Here is a 19415-nt window from a genome sequence, read left to right as displayed (position 1 = left end):
CCTGGCCCGATTCGATCTACCAAAATGCATCACCTCACATTTATCTAAATTAAACTCCATCTGCCATTCATCGGCCCACTGGCCCAATTTATCAAGATCCCGTTGCAATCCTAGATAACCTTCTTCACTGTCCACAATGCCACCAATCTTGGTGTCATCTGCAAACTTACTAACCATGCCTCCTAAATTCTCATCCAAATCATTAATATAAATAACAAATAACAGCGGACCCAGCACCGATCCCTGAGGCACACCGCTGGACACAGGCATCCAGTTTGAAAAACAACCCTCGACAACCACCCTCTGTCTTCTGTCGTCAAGCCAATTTTGTATCCAATTGGCTACCTCACCTTGGATCCCATGAGATTTAACCTTATGTAACAACCTACCATGCGGTACCTTGTCAAATGCTTTGCTGAAGTCCATGTAGACCACGTCTACTGCACAGCCCTCATCTATCTTCTTGGTTACCCCTTCAAAAAACTCAATCAAATTCGTGAGACATGATTTTCCTCTCATAAAACCATGCTGACTGTTCCTAATTAGTCCCTGCCTCTCCAAATGCCTGCAGATCCTGTCCCTCAGAATACCCTCTAACAACTTACCCACTACAGATGTCAGGCTCACTGGTCTGTAGTTCCCAGGCTTTTCCCTGCCGCCCTTCTTAAACAAAGGCACAACATTTGCTACCCTCCAATCTTCAGGCACCTCACCTGTCGCGGTGGATGATTCAAATATCTCTGCTAGGGGACCCGCAATTTCCTCCCTAACCTCCCATAACGTCCTGGGATACATTTCATCAGGTCCCGGAGATTTATCTACCTTGATGCGCGTTAAGACTTCCAGCACCTCCCTCTCTGTAATATGTACACTCCTCAAGACATCACTATTTATTTCCCCAAGTTCCCTAACATCCATGCCTTTCTCAACCGTAAATACCGATGTGAAATATTCATTCAGGATCTCACCCATCTCTTGTGGTTCCGCACTTAGATGACCTTGTTGATCCTTAAGAGGCCCTACTCTCTCCCTAGTTACCCTTTTGCCCTTTATGTATTTGTAGAAGCTCTTTGGATTCACCTTTGCCTGATCTGCCAAAGCAATCTCATATCCCCTTTTTGCCCTCCTGATTTCTCTCTTAACTCTACTCCGGCAATCTCTATACTCTTCAAGGGATCCACTTGATCCCAGCTGCCTATGCATGTCATATGCCTCCTTCTTATTTTTGACTAGTGCCTCAATCTCCCGAGTCATCCAAGGTTCCCTACTTCTACCAGCCTTGCCCTTCACTTTATAAGGAATGTGCTTACCCTGAACCCCAGTTAACACACTTTTGAAAGCCTCCCACTTACCAGACGTCCCTTTGCCTGCCAACAGACTCTCCCAATCAACTTCTGAAAGTTCCTGTCTAATACCATCAAAATTGGCCTTTCCCCAATTTAGAATTTTAACTTTTGGGCCAGACCTATCCTTCTCCATAGCTATCTTAAAACTAATGGAATTATGATCACTGGTCCCAAAGTGATCCCTCACTAACACTTCTGTCACCTGCCCTTCCTTATTTCCCAAGAGGAGGTCAAGTTTTGCCCCCTCTCTAGTCGGGCCATCCACATACTGAATGAGAAATTCCTCCTGAATACACTCAACAAATTTCTCTCCATCCAAGCCCCTAATGCTATGGCTGTCCCAGTCAATGTTGGGAAAGTTAAAGTCCCCTACTATTACCACCCTATTTTTCTTGCAGCTGTCTGTAATCTCCTTACATATTTGCTCCTCAATTTCCCGTTGACTATTTGGGGGTCTGTAGTACAATCCTATCAAAGTGATCTCTCCCTTCTTATTTTTCAGTTCTACCCATATGGACTCAGTGGGCGAACCCTCGGATATATCCCCTCTCACTACTGCCGTGATGTTCTCCCTAATCAAGAATGCAACTCCCCCTCCTCTCTTACCTCCTGCTCTATCTTTCCTATAGCATCTGTACCCTGGAACATTGAGCTGCCAGTCCTGCCCCTCCCTTAGCCATGTTTCAGTAATAGCTATAACATCCCAGTCCCATGTACCCATCCATGCCCTGAGTTCATCTGCCTTGCCCATCAGACTTCTTGCATTGAAATAAATGCAGTTTAATCTAGACTTCCCTTGGTCTTTGCCCTGCTTTCTCAGACCATCTGTCCGGTCATGTTCTGTACACTCTCCCTTACTGCCTTTTGTTTCTGTCACCACTTTATTTCCCACTGACTTCCTGCATCGGTTCCCATCCCCCTGCCACATTAGTTTAAACCCTCCCCAACAGCACTGGCAAACACTCCCCCTAGGACATTGGTTCCAGTCCTGCCCAGATGCAGACCGTCCAATTTGTACTGGTCCCACCTCCCCCAGAACCGGTTCCAATGGCCCAGGAATTTGAATCCCTCCAGCTTGCACCATCTCTCAAGCCACGTATTCATCTTAGCTATCCTGTCATTCCTACTCTGACTAACCCGTGGCACTGGTAGCAATCCTGAGATTACTACCTTTGAGGTCCTACTCTTTAGTTTAACTCCTAACTCCCTAAATTCAGCTTGTAGGACCTCATCCTGTTTTTTACCTATATCGTTGGTGCCTATATGTACCACGACAACTGGCTGTTCACCCTCCCCCTCCAGAATGTCCTGCAGCCGCTCCGAGACATCCTTGACCCTTGCACCAGGGAGGCAACATACCATCCTGGAGTCTCGGTTGCGTCCGCAGAAACGCCTGTCTATTCCCCTTACAATCGAGTCCCCTATCACTATAGCTCTGCCACTCTTTTTCCTGCCCTCCTGTGCAGCAGAGCCAGCCACGGTGCCATGAACCTGGCCACTGCCACCTTCCCCTGGTGAGCCATCTCCGCCAACAGTATCCAAAACGGTATACCTGTTTTGGAGGGAGATGACCGCAGGGGACCCCTGCACTGCCTTCCTACTCTTCCTCTGTCTGTTGGTCACCCATTCACTATCTCCCTCAGTAATTTTTATCTGCGGTGTGACCAACTCACTGAACGTGCTATCCACGACTTTCTCAGCATCGCGGATGCTCCAAAGTGAGTCCATCCGCAGCTCCAGAGCCGTCAAGCGGTCAAACAATAGCTGCAGCTGGACACACTTCCCGCAGGTGAAGGAATCAGGGATACAGGAAGGAGCCCTGAATTCCCACATCCCACAAGAGGAACATGACACGGCGCTGGGATCTCCTGCCATGACTTAACCCTTAAATTAGCTTAAGAACAACTACAATGTCAAGAGAAAAAAAAAGGAAAGAAAAACTACTTACCACTCCCTTTAAGGAGTTTACTCCTTTAAATTGTTCTCAATTTAGAGAATGTTAACTACACTGGGGACCTTGATTCACTAAAAAATAAACGCTACTTCCTATAAGACCTGCAGACCTTCCCTTTCCTTTTACTTCAGTTACTGTAGATAAGGAGAAATACTCACCTGAACCTACTCACCAATCAGGTGCCTCCCCTGTGTCGCGTCCCGATCTGATTCCTGACGTCACTTCGAACTCGGTCGCAGCTCCGCTCGGCTCCTCTCAGCGCTCTGAAATCCCGCCTTTTATCGGACGCTCCCTCCGCTCGGCTCGGCTCCTCTCAGCTGTTCTCAGCGCTCTGAAATCCCGCCTTTTATCGGACGCTCCCTCCGCTCGGCTCGGCTCCTCTCAGCTGTTCTCAGCGCTCTGAAATCCCGCCTTTTATCGGACGCTCCCTCCGCTCGGCTCGGCTCCTCTCAGCGCTCTGAAATCCCGCCTTTTATCGGACGCTCCCTCCGCTCGGCTCGGCTCCTCTCAGCTGTTCTCAGCGCTCTGAAATCCCGCCTTTTATCTGACGCTCCCTCCGCTCGGCTCGGCTCCTCTCAGCGCTCTGAAATCCCGCCTTTTATCGGATGCTCCCTCCGCTCGGCTCGGCTCCTCTCAGCTGTTCTCAGCGCTCTGAAATCCCGCCTTTTATCGGACGCTCCCTCCGCTCGGCTCGGCTCCTCTCAGCTGTTCTCAGCGCTCTGAAATCCCGCCTTTTATCGGACGCTCCCTCCGCTCGGCTCGGCTCCTCTCAGCGCTCTGAAATCCCGCCTTTTATCGGACGCTCCCAGAATCAGATGCCTGGAAGAACAAAACTGAACAGCTGTATTGAATTGGTTTTATTTGTTACAGTTCAGAAAGGTTATACTGCTAACTGGGGGCTGAATTTTGTACACATTCTGAGCAATTCTGGTGCCTGGGGTATCTATTCGATGCTGCCAGTGAAAAGCTCAATAAAGGAGACATTTTCAAATTAGATTAGGTTTTATAAAACTAATTTAGCTGGCAATTAATGAGGACAAACTTAAAACGTGCAGAACACTTGAATTAACATACTATTTCAGCCACAGTGTAGTGTAACATGTTGATGGGGGTGCGGTTGCACAAAGCTGGTGAAGATCTCTCCAAACCAGTTAATTGTTTTAAGGAACTTAGAAACATAGGAACAGCAGTAGGCCATTCAGCCCCTTGAGCCGGTTTCGCCATTCAATCAGATCATGTACCTCGGCTCCATTTACCCACCCTTGATCCATATCCCTCCATATCCTTGCCTATCAAAAAATCTATCGATCTCAGTCTTGAAAATTTCAATTTTCCCAGCCTTAATTGTGTACAGAGCTCTTATTTGGGTAACTGTCCCCACCCTGCCCATATGCCACGATGATGCTCTTGTCACACTTTCTGACATCACACTTTTTGTTGCGGATGCTTTGTACATTATTGGACAGGCAATTCAGTATGTTCTTATTTTTAAATTAATCTTGCTTTAATTTTAACAGGCATTTTATTATTACATCTTATAATGTTTTTGTACCCGGAGTATTTATATTATCTTTATCACTTTTTATACTCTGACTTTTGCTCTTATCCCTTCTTTTTCTTATCTATATCTTACTATTTTTTGTACCCTCCCCCCCACCCTTTATTGGTTTAAAGTCCTTTCTACAGTCCTAGTTATCCTTTCCACTAGGACTCTGGTCCCAGCCCAGTTCAGGTACAGCCCGTCCCAATGGTACAGCTCCTCCCTGTCCCAGTGCTGGTGCCAGTGTCCCATGAAATGGAACCCCCTCCTTTCCACACCAGTCTTGCAGCCACGCACTTACTTTCCTGATCTGTTTGTCCTTATGCCAATTAGCACATGGCTCTGGTAGTAATCCGGAGATTACCACTCTCAAAGTCCTACTTTTTAATTTAGCTTTTAAATTTTTCATTTCTAAACTGGCCTGTGTTAACGTTAATTTGAATTTTTAATGTCTGGAATACGTGGTCTATGAATTAAACAGAAACTGTTCGGAATCCAATTCTATCATTACCTTCTGCTTTTCCTCTTCATGGAGTTTTGGAGTATACTTATTTAAAATGGTGATACTATATTAAAATAGTTACTGCACTTGTTTAAAATCAATTGCATTTACTTGTGTATTTGGGTTGGTTGGATTTGGGGACTTTTTGGCTGTTTTCTTTGTGTAGCTTCAATGGTTATTTTTTGGTGGGGGAATGATGTGTTTGGGTGGGGTTGGTGAATTTAGGTAGGTCTGATGGCATATTTGGATGAGCATTGTGGCATGCCTGGGTATATTTAAGCATATTTGTGGTGGATTTGATGGTGGATTTGGTTAGGCTTGATAATATGTTTGGCTCGGTTTGATGGTTTGGTTGGATTGAAAGTTGTAATTGCTTAGTTTTGTGGTACAATTTGTGGGGGTTGGAAGATGTCTTTGGCTGAGTTTGGTGAATTTGGGTATTATTATATTTGGGTTTGGTATTTCTGGGTAGGTTACGTTTATTTGGTTGGGTTTAAGGGTGTATTTGGTTGAACTTGATAGTGTAATTATATCAATTTGATAGTGTATTTGGTTACATTTTATATAATTAGGTGTATTTGGTATATTTTGGTGAGTTTTATGTGTTTCAGTATGTTTATGTTTGGGTGAGTTTTATGCTTAGGTGAGTTTGGGCAGTTTTATGTAAATAGATTTTGTTGGGTTTGTTCTTGTATTTGATTGGGTTTCCTGGTGTATTTTGATGGGATTGCTGGTGTTTATTCTTGCTGGTGTATTTGGATGGATTTGATGGTACATTTGCTTGTGCCTGATGACATTATTGGGTGGGTTCCTTGACAGTGATGTTGTATTTGGTTGGGATTGAAGCATTTTTGGATGGGTTTGTGTATCTGAGTGGGTTAGATGAACTAATGTGATTGGGTAATTGGATAGATTTGATTGGATAATTGAATGGGTTGATAGTGTATTTTGGTGGTGTGCTGTGGGTGGGATGGATGACATATCTGGGTGTATTTTGTAGACTTGATATTGTTTGACCTACTTGTGTGGGTTTCATGGTATATGAATGAGGTTTGATGGTGTATTGAGAGGTTTTAATGTATTTGGGTAGATTTCATGATGTATTTTGGTGGGTTTGATTACATATTTGGATGAGTTTAATGTATTTTGGTGAGTTTGGTGTGCTGGGTGGGTATCACAGTATATGTTTGGGTTTGGGTGTCATTTGGTTAATTTGATTGGATTCAATGCTGTATTGGAATTGGTAGATGTAGTTGACAGTGTATTAGGTTTTATGGCATATTTGGGTGCATTTGTGCTTTCTGGCCAATTTAACTGGATCTACAGGGCTAATTTGGTGTTTTTCCTTGAGTATTTGAGCTGGTGTATTGGGTAGATTTGATAATGTATTTCGCTAGGTATGATGGTGGCAATGGGTGGGTTTGGTATTTATCATAGAATCATAGAATGGTTACAGCATGGAAGGAGGCCATTTGGCCCATCGGGTCTGCACCGCATTGATTGTTTTGTGTATTTGGGTATGATCTGCTGGTGCACTTATATGAGTTTACTTGTTCTTTTAGTTGGGCCATTTTGAATGTGCTTCCTGGAGTATTTTGAGTTGGTTTGCTGGTGTGTTTTTGAGTGGGTGTGAGAGTGCAATCGGGTAATTTTGCTGTGGTATTTGATTGGATTTGTGGGAACTTCAGGATGAGTTTGATGGTATATATGGGTAGGGCTGCTGTGATATTTTGGGAGGGCAAGAAGATGTATTTGTGTAGATCTGAAGTATTGAATTGAATTGATGTATTTTGTTTGCCTTGATGGGTTTGCTCTGGTTTCTGCTGTCTTTGATGTTGTGTCAAATGGGTTTGCCAGTGTATTTTGAATGGGTTTGCTGGAATATTTGGCCAGTTTTAACTGTGTAATTGGATGTATTTGTTGCTTACCTATTAGTATATGTTGGTGCCATTCTTGTCATATTTTGGATTATTCTGGAGTGACTCTTTACTAATGTCATGAGATTAACAAAATTACACCCTCAGATCACTGACTTCAAAAGGAAATAGGACAATGTTTTTTCCCTCCTGAATGAATAACATTAATTTTAATGATAAATAAAATGGATGATTGTAAACTGCATCAAATTTTAAAGTATGTGTTGAGAATGGGGTCAGACTGTACCTCACTTAATACCATTAAGCCTGGAGCTCTACTCAGCACTATTAATATAAAGGATATGAGAACGTCACACTTCGAATAGAATACTGGCAAGAAATAATACACAGCTCCACGCTTCAATTACAAATTACAATTTATAATTAGCATTGTTATAAACAAACAAATTATTTTGGAATAAAAACAGGAAATGTTGGAAATGCTCAGCAGGTCAGGCAGTATCTGTGGAGAGAGAAACAGGGTTCATGTTTCAGCTTGATGATCTCAGTTCTGATGAAGGGTTATCGACCTAAAACGTTAACTCTGTATCTTTCTCCACAGATGCTGCCTGACCCGTTGAGTATTTCCAGCATTTTCTGTTTTTATTTCAGATTTCCAGCATCACAGTATTTTGGTTTTGTTTTAGATTATTTTGGAATAATCTAAATATTTACACACTCGAAGAGAGCCCCTGCAAATATTTACACACTCGTAGAGAGCCCCTGCGAATACTGACACACGCTTAATTACATCAATGCTTTCCCGGGGAATCCTAGTAAATATTGACACACTCTCAGGGATTGACACACTTGCTGGGAACCTCCGGCAATATTTACACACTCACAGGAACCCGGTGCGAATATTGACACACTTGTCAGGGACCTCTTGCAATATTTACACACTCCCAGTGCAAATATTGACACATTCCCAGGGATTCACACACTTGCAGGGGACCTCCTGCAATATTTACACACTCCCAGTGCAAATATTGACACACTCCTAGGGATTGATACACTTGCGGGGGACCTCCTGTAATATTTACACACTCCCAGGAATCCAGTGCAAGTAATTGACAAACTCCCAGCGACCTCCTTCAAATGGGTCCCAACTTCAAAAGAGAGTAGATATCCAAAGGATACATTTGCAGAAAACATTTTTACTAGCATATAACATCAGACATATCTGTGCTACTAACTCAAGAAATATAAAATGACACTTAAAATCTGACAACCTCTGGAATCCCTGGGATCCACTCACAGACCTCCAGTCTGGAAACCTTTGCTTTAGCACCTACTGTAAATGAGCCATTTTCACCTGTCAATTTAAAGAGAATGATCCCACAGTCCATTCAACACAGAGGAATTAAAAGAGGAATAATAGTTTTACATATCTTATAAAAAAACTTCCATTCCACCTTCCCCATTTTCTTCTCATTTCTCCAGCTCCACAGTTAGCATTTTACAATTTATAATTCCCAGTGACCATTTTAATTAAAATCACTGGAGAGCATCTAAAGGGGAAGAATTGTTCTGGTTATTGTGTGTAACTAAATCAGAAACATCTTGTGTTTTTAAAAAAAAACGCATTATTGACGTTGCTACACAAAATCACCAGAGTAATTACCTCTGTCCCCATGATCTCGGATATCATTAACCCATCATCCGAAACCGATGGGATCCATGAGTTTATAAAACGTCGTTGAAGAAACGCATTCAAGTGCTGTTTGTTTTTGAAATAAAAATAGCTTTCAGTTTAACCTACTGGTTTCAGAGGGGAGAGTCGGAGGGCTTTAAAGGAAATGTTTAAAGGGAGAGTCGGAGGGGTTTAAAGGAAATGTTTAAAGGGAGAGTCGGAGGGGTTTAAAGGAAATGTTTAAAGGGAGAGTCGGAGGGGTTTAAAGGAAATATTTAAAGGGAGAGTCGGAGGGGCTTAAAGGAAATGTTTAAAGGGAGAGTCGGAGGGCTTTAAAGGAAATGTTTAAAGGGAGAGTCGGAGGGGTTTAAAGGAAATGTTTAAAGGGAGAGTCGGAGGGGTTTAAAGGAAATATTTAAAGGGAGAGTCGGAGGGGCTTAAAGGAAATGTTTAAAGGGAGAGTCGGAGGGCTTTAAAGGAAATGTTTAAAGGGAGAGTCGGAGGGCTTTAAAGGAAATGTTTAAAGGGAGAGTCGGAGGGGTTTAAAGGAAATGTTTAAAGGGAGAGTCGGAGGGCTTTAAAGGAAATGATTAAAGGGAGAGTCGGAGGGCTTTAAAGGAAATGATTAAAGGGAGAGTTGGAGGGCTTTAAAGGAAATATTTAAAGGGAGAGTCGGAGGGTTTTAAAGGAAATGTTTAAAGGGAGAGTCGGAGGGGTTTAAAGGAAATATTTAAAGGGAGAATCACACAGAACCTAATGTAAAAATCGACTACAACAGGCAGTCCAATATTGATATTACAAATTTAAGAGCAAATTGATTAATTTAGCGGAGATACAATTTCTTTTAGCTGTCCGATGTCAAGTCTCTTTTAAAAAGACGCAGGGACGTCTATTGTGTAAACCGACCCTTTCAGAAGTCCGTTTCCCAAGTGTTGGCCGCAGGGAGCGGCTGGTCCCGGCTTACCCCGTCTCCCTGTCAGTGAGTGTTTGCGGCGAGGTGGGCAGACCCGGGGTGGGTGAGGTGGACAGACCCGGGGTGGGCAGACCCAGGGTGGGTGAGGTGGATAGACCCAGGGTGGGCAGACCCGGGGTGGGTGAGGTGGGCAGACCCGGGATGGGCAGACCCAGGGTGGGTGAGGTGGATAGACCCAGGGTGGGCAGACCCGAGGTGGATGAGGTGGGAAGACCCAGGGTGGGCAGACCCGGGGTGGATGAGGTGGGCAGACTGGGGGTGGGTGAGGTGGGCAGACCTGGGTGAGTGAGTCTGTTCACTCGGAGACCGGTCCTGTTGTGTCTCAATTCGATTTTTATTCATCGGGAGAGAAATTCTGTGCTGTGAAATAGAATTTCTTTTTTCAAATTTGAATATGCAGTGCAGATGTTTTCTTAAATTAATTAAATTTTTTGTATATTAATTCATGGGGATGTCCATGAAATCCAACAGAGGAGGTTCAGTTTTAAAGGCTGGATCTGCTAGAATCTTTTGATTTCTATTTAATATAAAACGGATTAGAATGTGTTTATTGAGTGTCAGGGCTGGACTGATCACTACAAACATTTCTTTCATAAACACACAGTGAAAGGTTACTCAATTTTAGTTCAGAGCGATTAAGGAACAAATATTTAATAAATAGAAAAAATAATGGGAACAAAATTTTAATTTGGATCCATTTGAGATGAATGAATATTACAATGATTGTAAATACATGTAAATCATTGTAATATTCCAGGCTCTTTCATCCCCCTGCAACTGATGAATGAACCGCCTACCCCGTCCAAATAATACACTGTTACACACAGTGGGAACTGCCATTTTAAAATATATTTTAAATCGTTTTTTTATGTTTTAATTCAGATTCCGAAGACATTTCATCGAGTGACAGGAAACTTTCCAAATCCAATCTCAGCCAAACGAAAAAGAGAAAGAAAAGGCGTCACAGGTAAGAATTGGAGTATTGTGAACAGCTCTGGTCTCCGTATTATAATAAGGATATAGAGGTATTGGAGAAGGTGCAAAAAAAGATTCACGAGAATGTTACCAGAACTGAGAGGTTATACTTATCAGGAAAGGCTGAACAGGCTGGGGCTCTTTTGCCTCGAAAAGAGAAGGCTGAGGGGTGACCTGATAGAGGTCTTTAAGATCATGATAGGGTGGACATAGAAAAAAATGTTGCCTCTTGTGGGTGAGTCCAAAACTAGAAGTCATAAATGACCATCTCCAACAAGAGAGAGTCTAATCACTTCCCCTTGACATTCAACGGCATTACCATCGCCGAATCCCCCACCATCAACATCCTGGGGGTCACTATTGACCAGAAACTTAACTGGACCAGCCACATAAATACTGTGGCTACAAGAGCAGGTCAGAGGCTGGATACTCTGCAGCGAGTGACTCACCTCCTGACTCCCCAAAGCCTTTCCACCATCTACAAGGCACAAGTCAGGAGTGTGATGGAATACTCTCCACTTTCCTGGATGAGTGCAGCTCCAACAACACTCAAGAAGCTCGACACCATCCAGGACAAAGCAGCCTGCTTGATTGGCACCCCATTCACCACCCTAAACATTCACTCCCTTCACCACCGGCGCACTGTGGCTGCAGTGTGTACCATCCACAGGATGCACTGCAGCAACTCGCCAAGGCTTCTTCGACAGCACTTCCCAAACCCGCGACCTCTACCACCTAGAAGGACAAGAGCAGCAGATACATGGGAACAACACCACCTGCACGTTCCCCTCCGAGTCACACACCATCCCGACTTGGAAATATATCGCCGTTCCTTCATCGTCGCTGGGTCAAAATCCTGGAACTCCCTTCCTAACAGCACTGTGGGAGAACCGTCACCACACGGACTGCAGCGGTTCAAGAAGGCGGCTCACCACCACCTTCTCGAGGGCAATTAGGGATGGGCAATAAATGCTGGCCTCACCAGCGACGCCCACATCCCATGGACGAATAAAAAAAAAATAAGATAGTCACTAATAAATGCAGTGGAAAATTCAGGAGAAACGTTTTTACCTAAAGAGTGGTAAGAATATGGAACGTGCTCCCATAAGGAGTAGTTGAGGCAAATAGCATAGATGCATTTAAGGGGAAGCTAGATAAGCACATGAGGAAGAAAGGAATAGAAGGGTATTGTGATAGGATTAGATGAAATAGGGAGGAAGGAGTCTCGTGTGGAGCATAAACACTGGCATGGACCAGTTGAGCCAAATGGCCTGTTTCCGTGCTGTAGTTTTGATGTAACTCAATGTATTCCTCACCTGTCCGCAGACAGCTGTGTCTGTTTAATGGTACCTGCTGTCATTCTGTTTATAGTGTTTGCAGTGTGAGCCAACTGTGTTCTGCTATCCATGCTCTGTTCGCTTATCCGTGCTGTGTACTCCTATCCGTGCTGTGTACTCCTATCTGTGCTGTGTACTCCTATCCGTGCTGTGTTCCCCTCTCCGTGCTGTGTACTCCTATCCGTGCTGTGTACTCCTTTCCGTGCTGTGTACTCCTTTCCGTGCTGTGTACTCCTATCTGTGCTGTGTACTCCTATCTGTGCTGTGTACTCCTATCTGTGCTGTGTACTCCTTTCCGTGCTGTGTACTCCTATCTGTGCTGTGTTCCCCTATCCTTGCTGCGTTCCCCTATCTGTGCTGTGTTCTCCTATCCGTGCTGTGTTCCCCTATCCGTGCTGTGTTCCCCTATCCGTGCTGTGTTCCCCTCTCCGTGCTGTGCTCCCCTCTCTGTGCTGTGCTCCCCTCTCTGTGCTGTGTTCTCCTCTCTGTGCTGTGTTCCCCTATCCGTGCTGTGTTCCCCTCTCCGTGCTGTGTTCCCCTCTCCGTGCTGTGTTCCTCTATCCGTGCTGTGTTCCTCTATCCGTGCTGTGTTCCCCTCTCCGTGCTGTGTTCCCCTCTCCGTGCTGTGTTCCCCTCTCCGTGCTGTGTTCCCCTCTCCGTGCTGTGTTCCCCTCTCCGTGCTGTGTTCCCCTCTCCGTGCTGTGTTCCCCTCTCCGTGCTGTGTTCCCCTCTCCGTGCTGTGTTCCCCTCTCAGTGCTGTGTTCCCCTCTCCGTGCTGTGTTCCCCTCTCCGTGCTGTGTTCCCCTCTCCGTGCTGTGTTCCCCTCTCCGTGCTGTGTTCTCCTATCCGTGCTGTGTTCCCCTATCCGTGCTGTGTTCTCCTATCTGTGCTGTGTTCCCCTATCTGTGCTGTGCTCCCCTCTCCGTGCTGTGTTCCCCTCTCCGTGCTGTGTTCTCCTATCTGTGCTGTGTTCCCCTATCTGTGCTGTGCTCCCCTCTCCGTGCTGTGTTCCCCTATCCGTGCTGTGTTCCCCTATCCGTGCTGTGTTCGTCTATCCGTGCTGTGTTCACCTATCCGTGCTGTGCTCCCCTCTCCGTGCTGTGTTCCCCTCTCCGTGCTGTGTTCTCCTATCCGTGCTGTGTTCCCCTATCCGTGCTGTGCTCCCCTCTCCGTGCTGTGTTCCCCTATCCGTGCTGTGTTCTCCTATCTGTGCTGTGTTCCCCTATCCCTGCTGTGTTCCCCTCTCCGTGCTGTGTTCCCCTCTCTGTGCTGTGTTCCCCTCTCCGTGCTGTGTTCCCCTCTCCGTGCTGTGTTCCTCTATCCGTGCTGTGCTCTCGTATCCGTGCTGTGTTCCTCTATCCGTGCTGTGTTCCTCTATCCGTGCTGTGTTCTCCTATCCGTGCTGTGTTCCTCTATCCGTGCTGTGTTCCCCTCTCCGTGCTGTGTTCCCCTCTCCGTGCTGTGTTCCTCTATCCGTGCTGTGTTCCTCTATCCGTGCTGTGTTCCTCTATCCCTGCTGTGTTCCCCTCTCCGTGCTGTGTTCCTCTATCCGTGCTGTGCTCTCGTATCCATGCTGTGTTCCTCTATCCGTGCTGTGTTCCCCTCTCCGTGCTGTGTTCCTCTATCCGTGCTGTGTTCCTCTATCCGTGCTGTGTTCCTCTATCCCTGCTGTGTTCCCCTCTCCATGCTGTGTTCCTCTATCCGTGCTGTGTTCTCCTATCCGTGCTGTGTTCCTCTATCCGTGCTGTGTTCCCCTATCTGTGCTGTGTTCCCCTATCTGTGCTGTGTTCCCCTATCTGTGCTGTGTTTCCCTATCTGTGCTGTGTTCCCCTATCCGTGCTGTGTTCCCCTATCCGTGCTGTGTTCCCCTATCTGTGCTGTGTTCCCCTCTCCGTGCTGTGTTCCCCTATCCGTGCAGTGTTTGCCTATCTGTGTTGTGTTTTCTGTGCTGTGCTCTCCTATCCGTGCTGTGTTCCCCTCTCCGTGCTGTGTTCCCCTCTCCGTGCTGTGTTCCCCTCTCCGTGCTGTGTTCTCCTATCCGTGCTGTGTTCCCCTATCCGTGCTGTGTTCCTCTATCCGTGCTGTGTTCTCCTATCTGTGCTGTGTTCCCCTATCCGTGCTGTGCTCCCCTCTCTGTGCTGTGCTCCCCTCTCTGTGCTGTGTTCCCCTCTCCGTGCTGTGTTCCTCTATCCGTGCTGTGTTCCTCTATCCGTGCTGTGTTCCCCTCTCCGTGCTGTGTTCCCCTCTCCGTGCTGTGTTCCTCTATCCGTGCTGTGTTCCCCTCTCCGTGCTGTGTTCCCCTCTCCGTGCTGTGTTCCCCTCTCCGTGCTGTGTTCTCCTATCCGTGCTGTGTTCCCCTATCCGTGCTGTGTTCTCCTATCTGTGCTGTGTTCCCCTATCTGTGCTGTGCTCCCCTCTCCGTGCTGTGTTCCCCTCTCCGTGCTGTGTTCTCCTATCTGTGCTGTGTTCCCCTATCTGTGCTGTGCTCCCCTCTCCGTGCTGTGTTCCCCTATCCGTGCTGTGTTCCCCTATCCGTGCTGTGTTCCTCTATCCGTGCTGTGTTCCCCTATCCGTGCTGTGTTCTCCTATCTGTGCTGTGTTCCCCTATCTGTGCTGTGTTCCCCTATCCCTGCTGTGTTCCCCTATCCCTGCTGTGTTCCCCTCTCCGTGCTGTGTTCCCCTCTCTGTGCTGTGTTCCCCTCTCCGTGCTGTGTTCCCCTCTCCGTGCTGTGTTCCTCTATCCGTGCTGTGCTCTCGTATCCGTGCTGTGTTCCTCTATCCGTGCTGTGTTCCTCTATCCGTGCTGTGTTCCCCTCTCCGTGCTGTGTTCTCCTATCCGTGCTGTGTTCCTCTATCCGTGCTGTGTTCGTCTATCCGTGCTGTGTTCCTCTATCCGTGCTGTGTTCCTCTATCCGTGCTGTGTTCCCCTCTCCGTGCTGTGTTCCTCTATCCGTGCTGTGTTCCTCTATCCGTGCTGTGTTCCTCTATCCCTGCTGTGTTCCCCTCTCCGTGCTGTGTTCCTCTATCCGTGCTGTGCTCTCGTATCCATGCTGTGTTCCTCTATCCGTGCTGTGTTCCCCTCTCCGTGCTGTGTTCCTCTATCCGTGCTGTGTTCCTCTATCCGTGCTGTGTTCCTCTATCCCTGCTGTGTTCCCCTCTCCATGCTGTGTTCCTCTATCCGTGCTGTGCTCTCGTATCCATGCTGTGTTCCTCTATCCGTGCTGTGTTCTCCTATCCGTGCTGTGTTCCTCTATCCGTGCTGTGTTCCTCTATCCCTGCTGTGTTCCCCTCTCCATGCTGTGTTCCTCTATCCGTGCTGTGCTCTCGTATCCATGCTGTGTTCCTCTATCCGTGCTGTGTTCTCCTATCCGTGCTGTGTTCCTCTATCCGTGCTGTGTTCCTCTATCCGTGCTGTGTTCCTCTATCCGTGCTATGTTCCCCTATCTGTGCTGTGTTCGTCTATCCGTGCTATGTTCTCCTATCCGTGCTATGTTCCCCTATCTGTGCTGTGTTCTCCTATCCGTGCTGTGTTCGTCTATCCATGCTATGTTCTCCTATCCGTGCTGTGTTCGTCTATCCGTGCTATGTTCTCCTATCCGTGCTGTGCTCTCCTATCTGTGCTGTGCTCTCCTATCCGTGCTGTGTTCCTCTATCCGTGCTGTGTTCCTCTATCCGTGCTGTGTTCCCCTATCCGTGCTGTGTTCTCCTATCTGTGCTGTGCTCTCCTATCCGTGCTGTGTTCCCCTATCCATGCTGTGCTCTCCTATCCCTGCTGCATTTACTGGATACTCCCTTTGCCTCCTATTTGGTGTTTGGGTATTTTCACAAGTCCTACAGTTGATATCTCTGGTGCCCTGTAATCCTGATATGAAAGTGACAGATTTAGCACAAGAGGTTACACAAGAACATCAGTGACCAGCTTCAGTTGACATGGAAACGCCCTGGGATGAAAAAGAGAGCAAACTGCAGCATCTCCTGAAAAGCCAAAATATGTGATATGAAGTCTGCCTTCAGACACTAAAGCTGCATATTATACAATCAGTAAATATCTGTATCATAGGAACAACTGCCTCCAAACCAAGGAGCAAGTCTCAGCGTTCTTAGTGTCTGGATGGAATTGACGAGTGATGCTTCGAATTCAGCGTTGGTTGTGTATCTGTCTCACATCCAGCCAATTTTCTTTTCTTTCCAATTTTAAGGACTATTTTCACCTCTTACCAGTTGGAGGAGCTGGAAAAGGCATTTAACGAAGCTCACTATCCAGACGTGTACGCACGGGAAATGCTGGCCATGAAAACCGAGTTACCAGAGGACAGGATTCAGGTAAATCGAGAGAGGGAGACAGACACAGAGGGAGAGACACAGTGAGAGAGACTGACAGACACACACAGCGAGAGAGACAGATACAGACTGAGAGACACTGACACAGATGGAGAAACGGAGTGAGAGGGACAGACACAGATGGAGAGACAGAGAAAGACATACAGATGGAGCGGTATTGTAAGAGGCAGACACAGATGGAGAGACACAGACACAGTCAGAGAGACACAGTGAGAGTGACAGACGTAGAGACACAGTGAGAGAGAGAGACACAGACAGATGGAGAGACACAATGAGAGAAACAGATGGAGAGACAAAACGAGAGAGACACAGACACAGACAGAGAGACAGAGCGAGAGAGACAGACACAGATGGAGAGACAGAGAAAGATAGATACAGATGGAGCGGTGTGGTAAGAGGCAGACATAGATGGAGAGACACAGATACGGTAAGAGAGACACAGCGAGAGAGATAGACGTAGAGACACAGCGAGAAAGCAGACAGACGGAGAGAAAGATGGAGAGACACAGCGAGAGAGACGCAGACGGAGAGACAAAGACTGATACAGATGGGGAGACACAGATGGAGAGACACAGACACAGACGGAGAGACACAGCAAGAGAGACAGATGGAGAGACACAGCGAGAAAGACAGAGTGAGACAAACAGTCACAGACGGAGAGACAGAACAAGAGAGGCAGACACAGACGGAGAGAAACAGAGAGACAGATATAGCCGGAGAGACATCGAGACGGACACAGACAGAGAGGCAGAGACAGAGATACACATATGGGGAAGTGAATATAAACCACACACATAGCAATGAGTAAAAACTAAATAACAATGAATAAAAACTAAATAAATAATGATGGGAATTTAATTTTCGAATGAAGTCTCCAAAGGGAAATTACTTGAACTAACACTATTGCCCCCAAATTGATTTTTTTAAACATTACTTGTAATTTGCAAGGTTTCCTCTCAGTAAGTTCATTTGGAGAGTTGCACAATTCATCTTTTCCAAACATTTAAGCGGGTTTTGATGTTTTAGCAACAGGCAGAGGTCGGGGCTCCCTGTGAATTGTACTAGATGGGGAAGACTGAGTTTTGGGGAAGATGCTGATCTAAGCTAAGTGTAGAAAGAGAATCTCATTCAAGGTGCAGAGAGGAGAAGCTTATAATTAGATATATCACATTACCATCATCCCTAGTTACCATTACGAGAGAATTTAAATATATTGCTGAAATACTTTGTGGAATGGAATTTTTCAATACAGCAACGGTTCTTTTCTGTCGAATGTGCAAAAGGTAAGACATTAATCTAGTTAATTTAGAAAATGTCAAATTTTTGGAATACACATTCTTTATCCTGATCCCCATCATATATATATTTTTATGAATGAGGGGGAGCTTGAAGGATGAATCTGGCTATAAATACAGTTTGGAGAAATAAAGAAGACAAACAGTGACCAGCTATAGATTCAGCCATAAACATACTGCAGTAAATGAAAATATAAGTAGAGATAATCAGATATGGGTGGATAGAGAGAAGTACAGCACAAATAGATAGATATATAAATATACTTGGACAGAAAGATATTTATATACACTAGATTAAAGGACAGATTCAGGTCAACAAAACAGATAAATATGAAAGAAAGACTTGCGTTTATATAGCACCTTTCATGATCTCAGGACGTCCCACAGCACTCCACAGCCAGTGTAGTCACTGTTATAATGTAGGGAATGCACATGTGCTAAATGGGAATGTACATGAACTATGCAGGAGAGATTTTTGGGGGTTTTACTGAACAGGTCACGAAAACCATCAGCACAATGTTCCTAGGCTGGTAAAAAAGCAAACAGAATGTTGGGAAGCTTAATGAGGCCATTAAAAAAAACAAATCAATCACTGGGGTTCATTTCTAGAGGGATAGAATTGAAAAGCAGAGAAGTTATGTTAAACTTATATAGAACCTTGGTTAGACCACACATGGAGTACTGTGAACACTTCTGGTCTCCATATTATAAAAAGGATATAGAGGCAATGGAGAAGGTGTAAAAAAGATTTACTAGGATGATACTAGAAATGAGAGGTTAGATCTATCAGGAAAGATTGATCAGGCTGGGGCTCTTTTCTCTAGAAAAGCGAAGACTGAGGGGGTGACCTGATAGAGGTCTTTAAGATTATGAAAGGGTTTGATAGGGTAGACGTAGAGAAGGTGTTTCCACTTGCGGGTGAGACCAGAACTAGGGACCATAAATATAAGACGGTCACTAGTAAATCCAATAGGAAATTCAGGAGAAACTTCTTTACCCAGAGAGTGGTTAGAGTGTGGAACTTGCTATCACAAGAAGTAGCTGAGACGAATAACATAGATGCATTTAAGGGGAAGTTAGATAAACACGATGGAGAAAGGAATAGAAGGATATGGTGATAGGGTTAAATGAAGTAGGGTGGGAGGAGGCTCATGTGGAGCATAATTTGAGTTTGAGTAGATAGAGATCTAATATTAAGCAACCTTTGACCTCTACCAGATTCCAAATTAAATAAATTTAACAATTTGATTTGAAAAAGAGACATTAACATTACATCCTATTCAGTGACCACTGTGATGTACCAAACTCAAATTGATAATGGCAGAGCATGTGTTTGACAGAGAGATTATAAAGTGTAATAATCTAGGGGTCCAGTATAGAATAATGGATACCCGGGAGTGAGTTACAGGCTGGAATCTAATTGTGGGGTTCGGATGATTTATATTTGGAATAATGGATACCCGGGAGTAAATTACAGACTGGAATCTAATGGAGGAATTCAGATGGTTTCTATATCGAATAATAGAAACCTGAGATTTGACTAGAAGAAGAACAGAAGAACTTGCATTTTTATAACACATTTGATGTCCTCAGGATGTCCGAA

The 19415-nt window shown here is 45.4% G+C and overlaps 1 protein-coding gene across 1 annotated transcript in view; it reads left to right on the top strand.

Moving 5' to 3' along the window:
* Positions 1-19415, top strand: part of vsx2 (visual system homeobox 2) — a 47429-nt gene that overhangs the window by 15471 nt on the left and 12543 nt on the right. Inside the window, exons 2-3 of the mRNA XM_067991057.1 lie at positions 10747-10831; positions 16376-16499. Coding sequence (XP_067847158.1) covers positions 10747-10831; positions 16376-16499 — 209 coding nt within the window. The remainder of the gene's footprint in view (positions 1-10746; positions 10832-16375; positions 16500-19415) is intronic.

The sequence above is a fragment of the Heptranchias perlo genome, chromosome 10, assembly GCF_035084215.1.
Source record: "Heptranchias perlo isolate sHepPer1 chromosome 10, sHepPer1.hap1, whole genome shotgun sequence".
NCBI lineage: Eukaryota > Metazoa > Chordata > Chondrichthyes > Hexanchiformes > Hexanchidae > Heptranchias > Heptranchias perlo.
The sequence above is the reverse complement of the archived record's forward strand: the minus strand, read 5'-3'. Positions and strand labels throughout refer to the sequence as shown.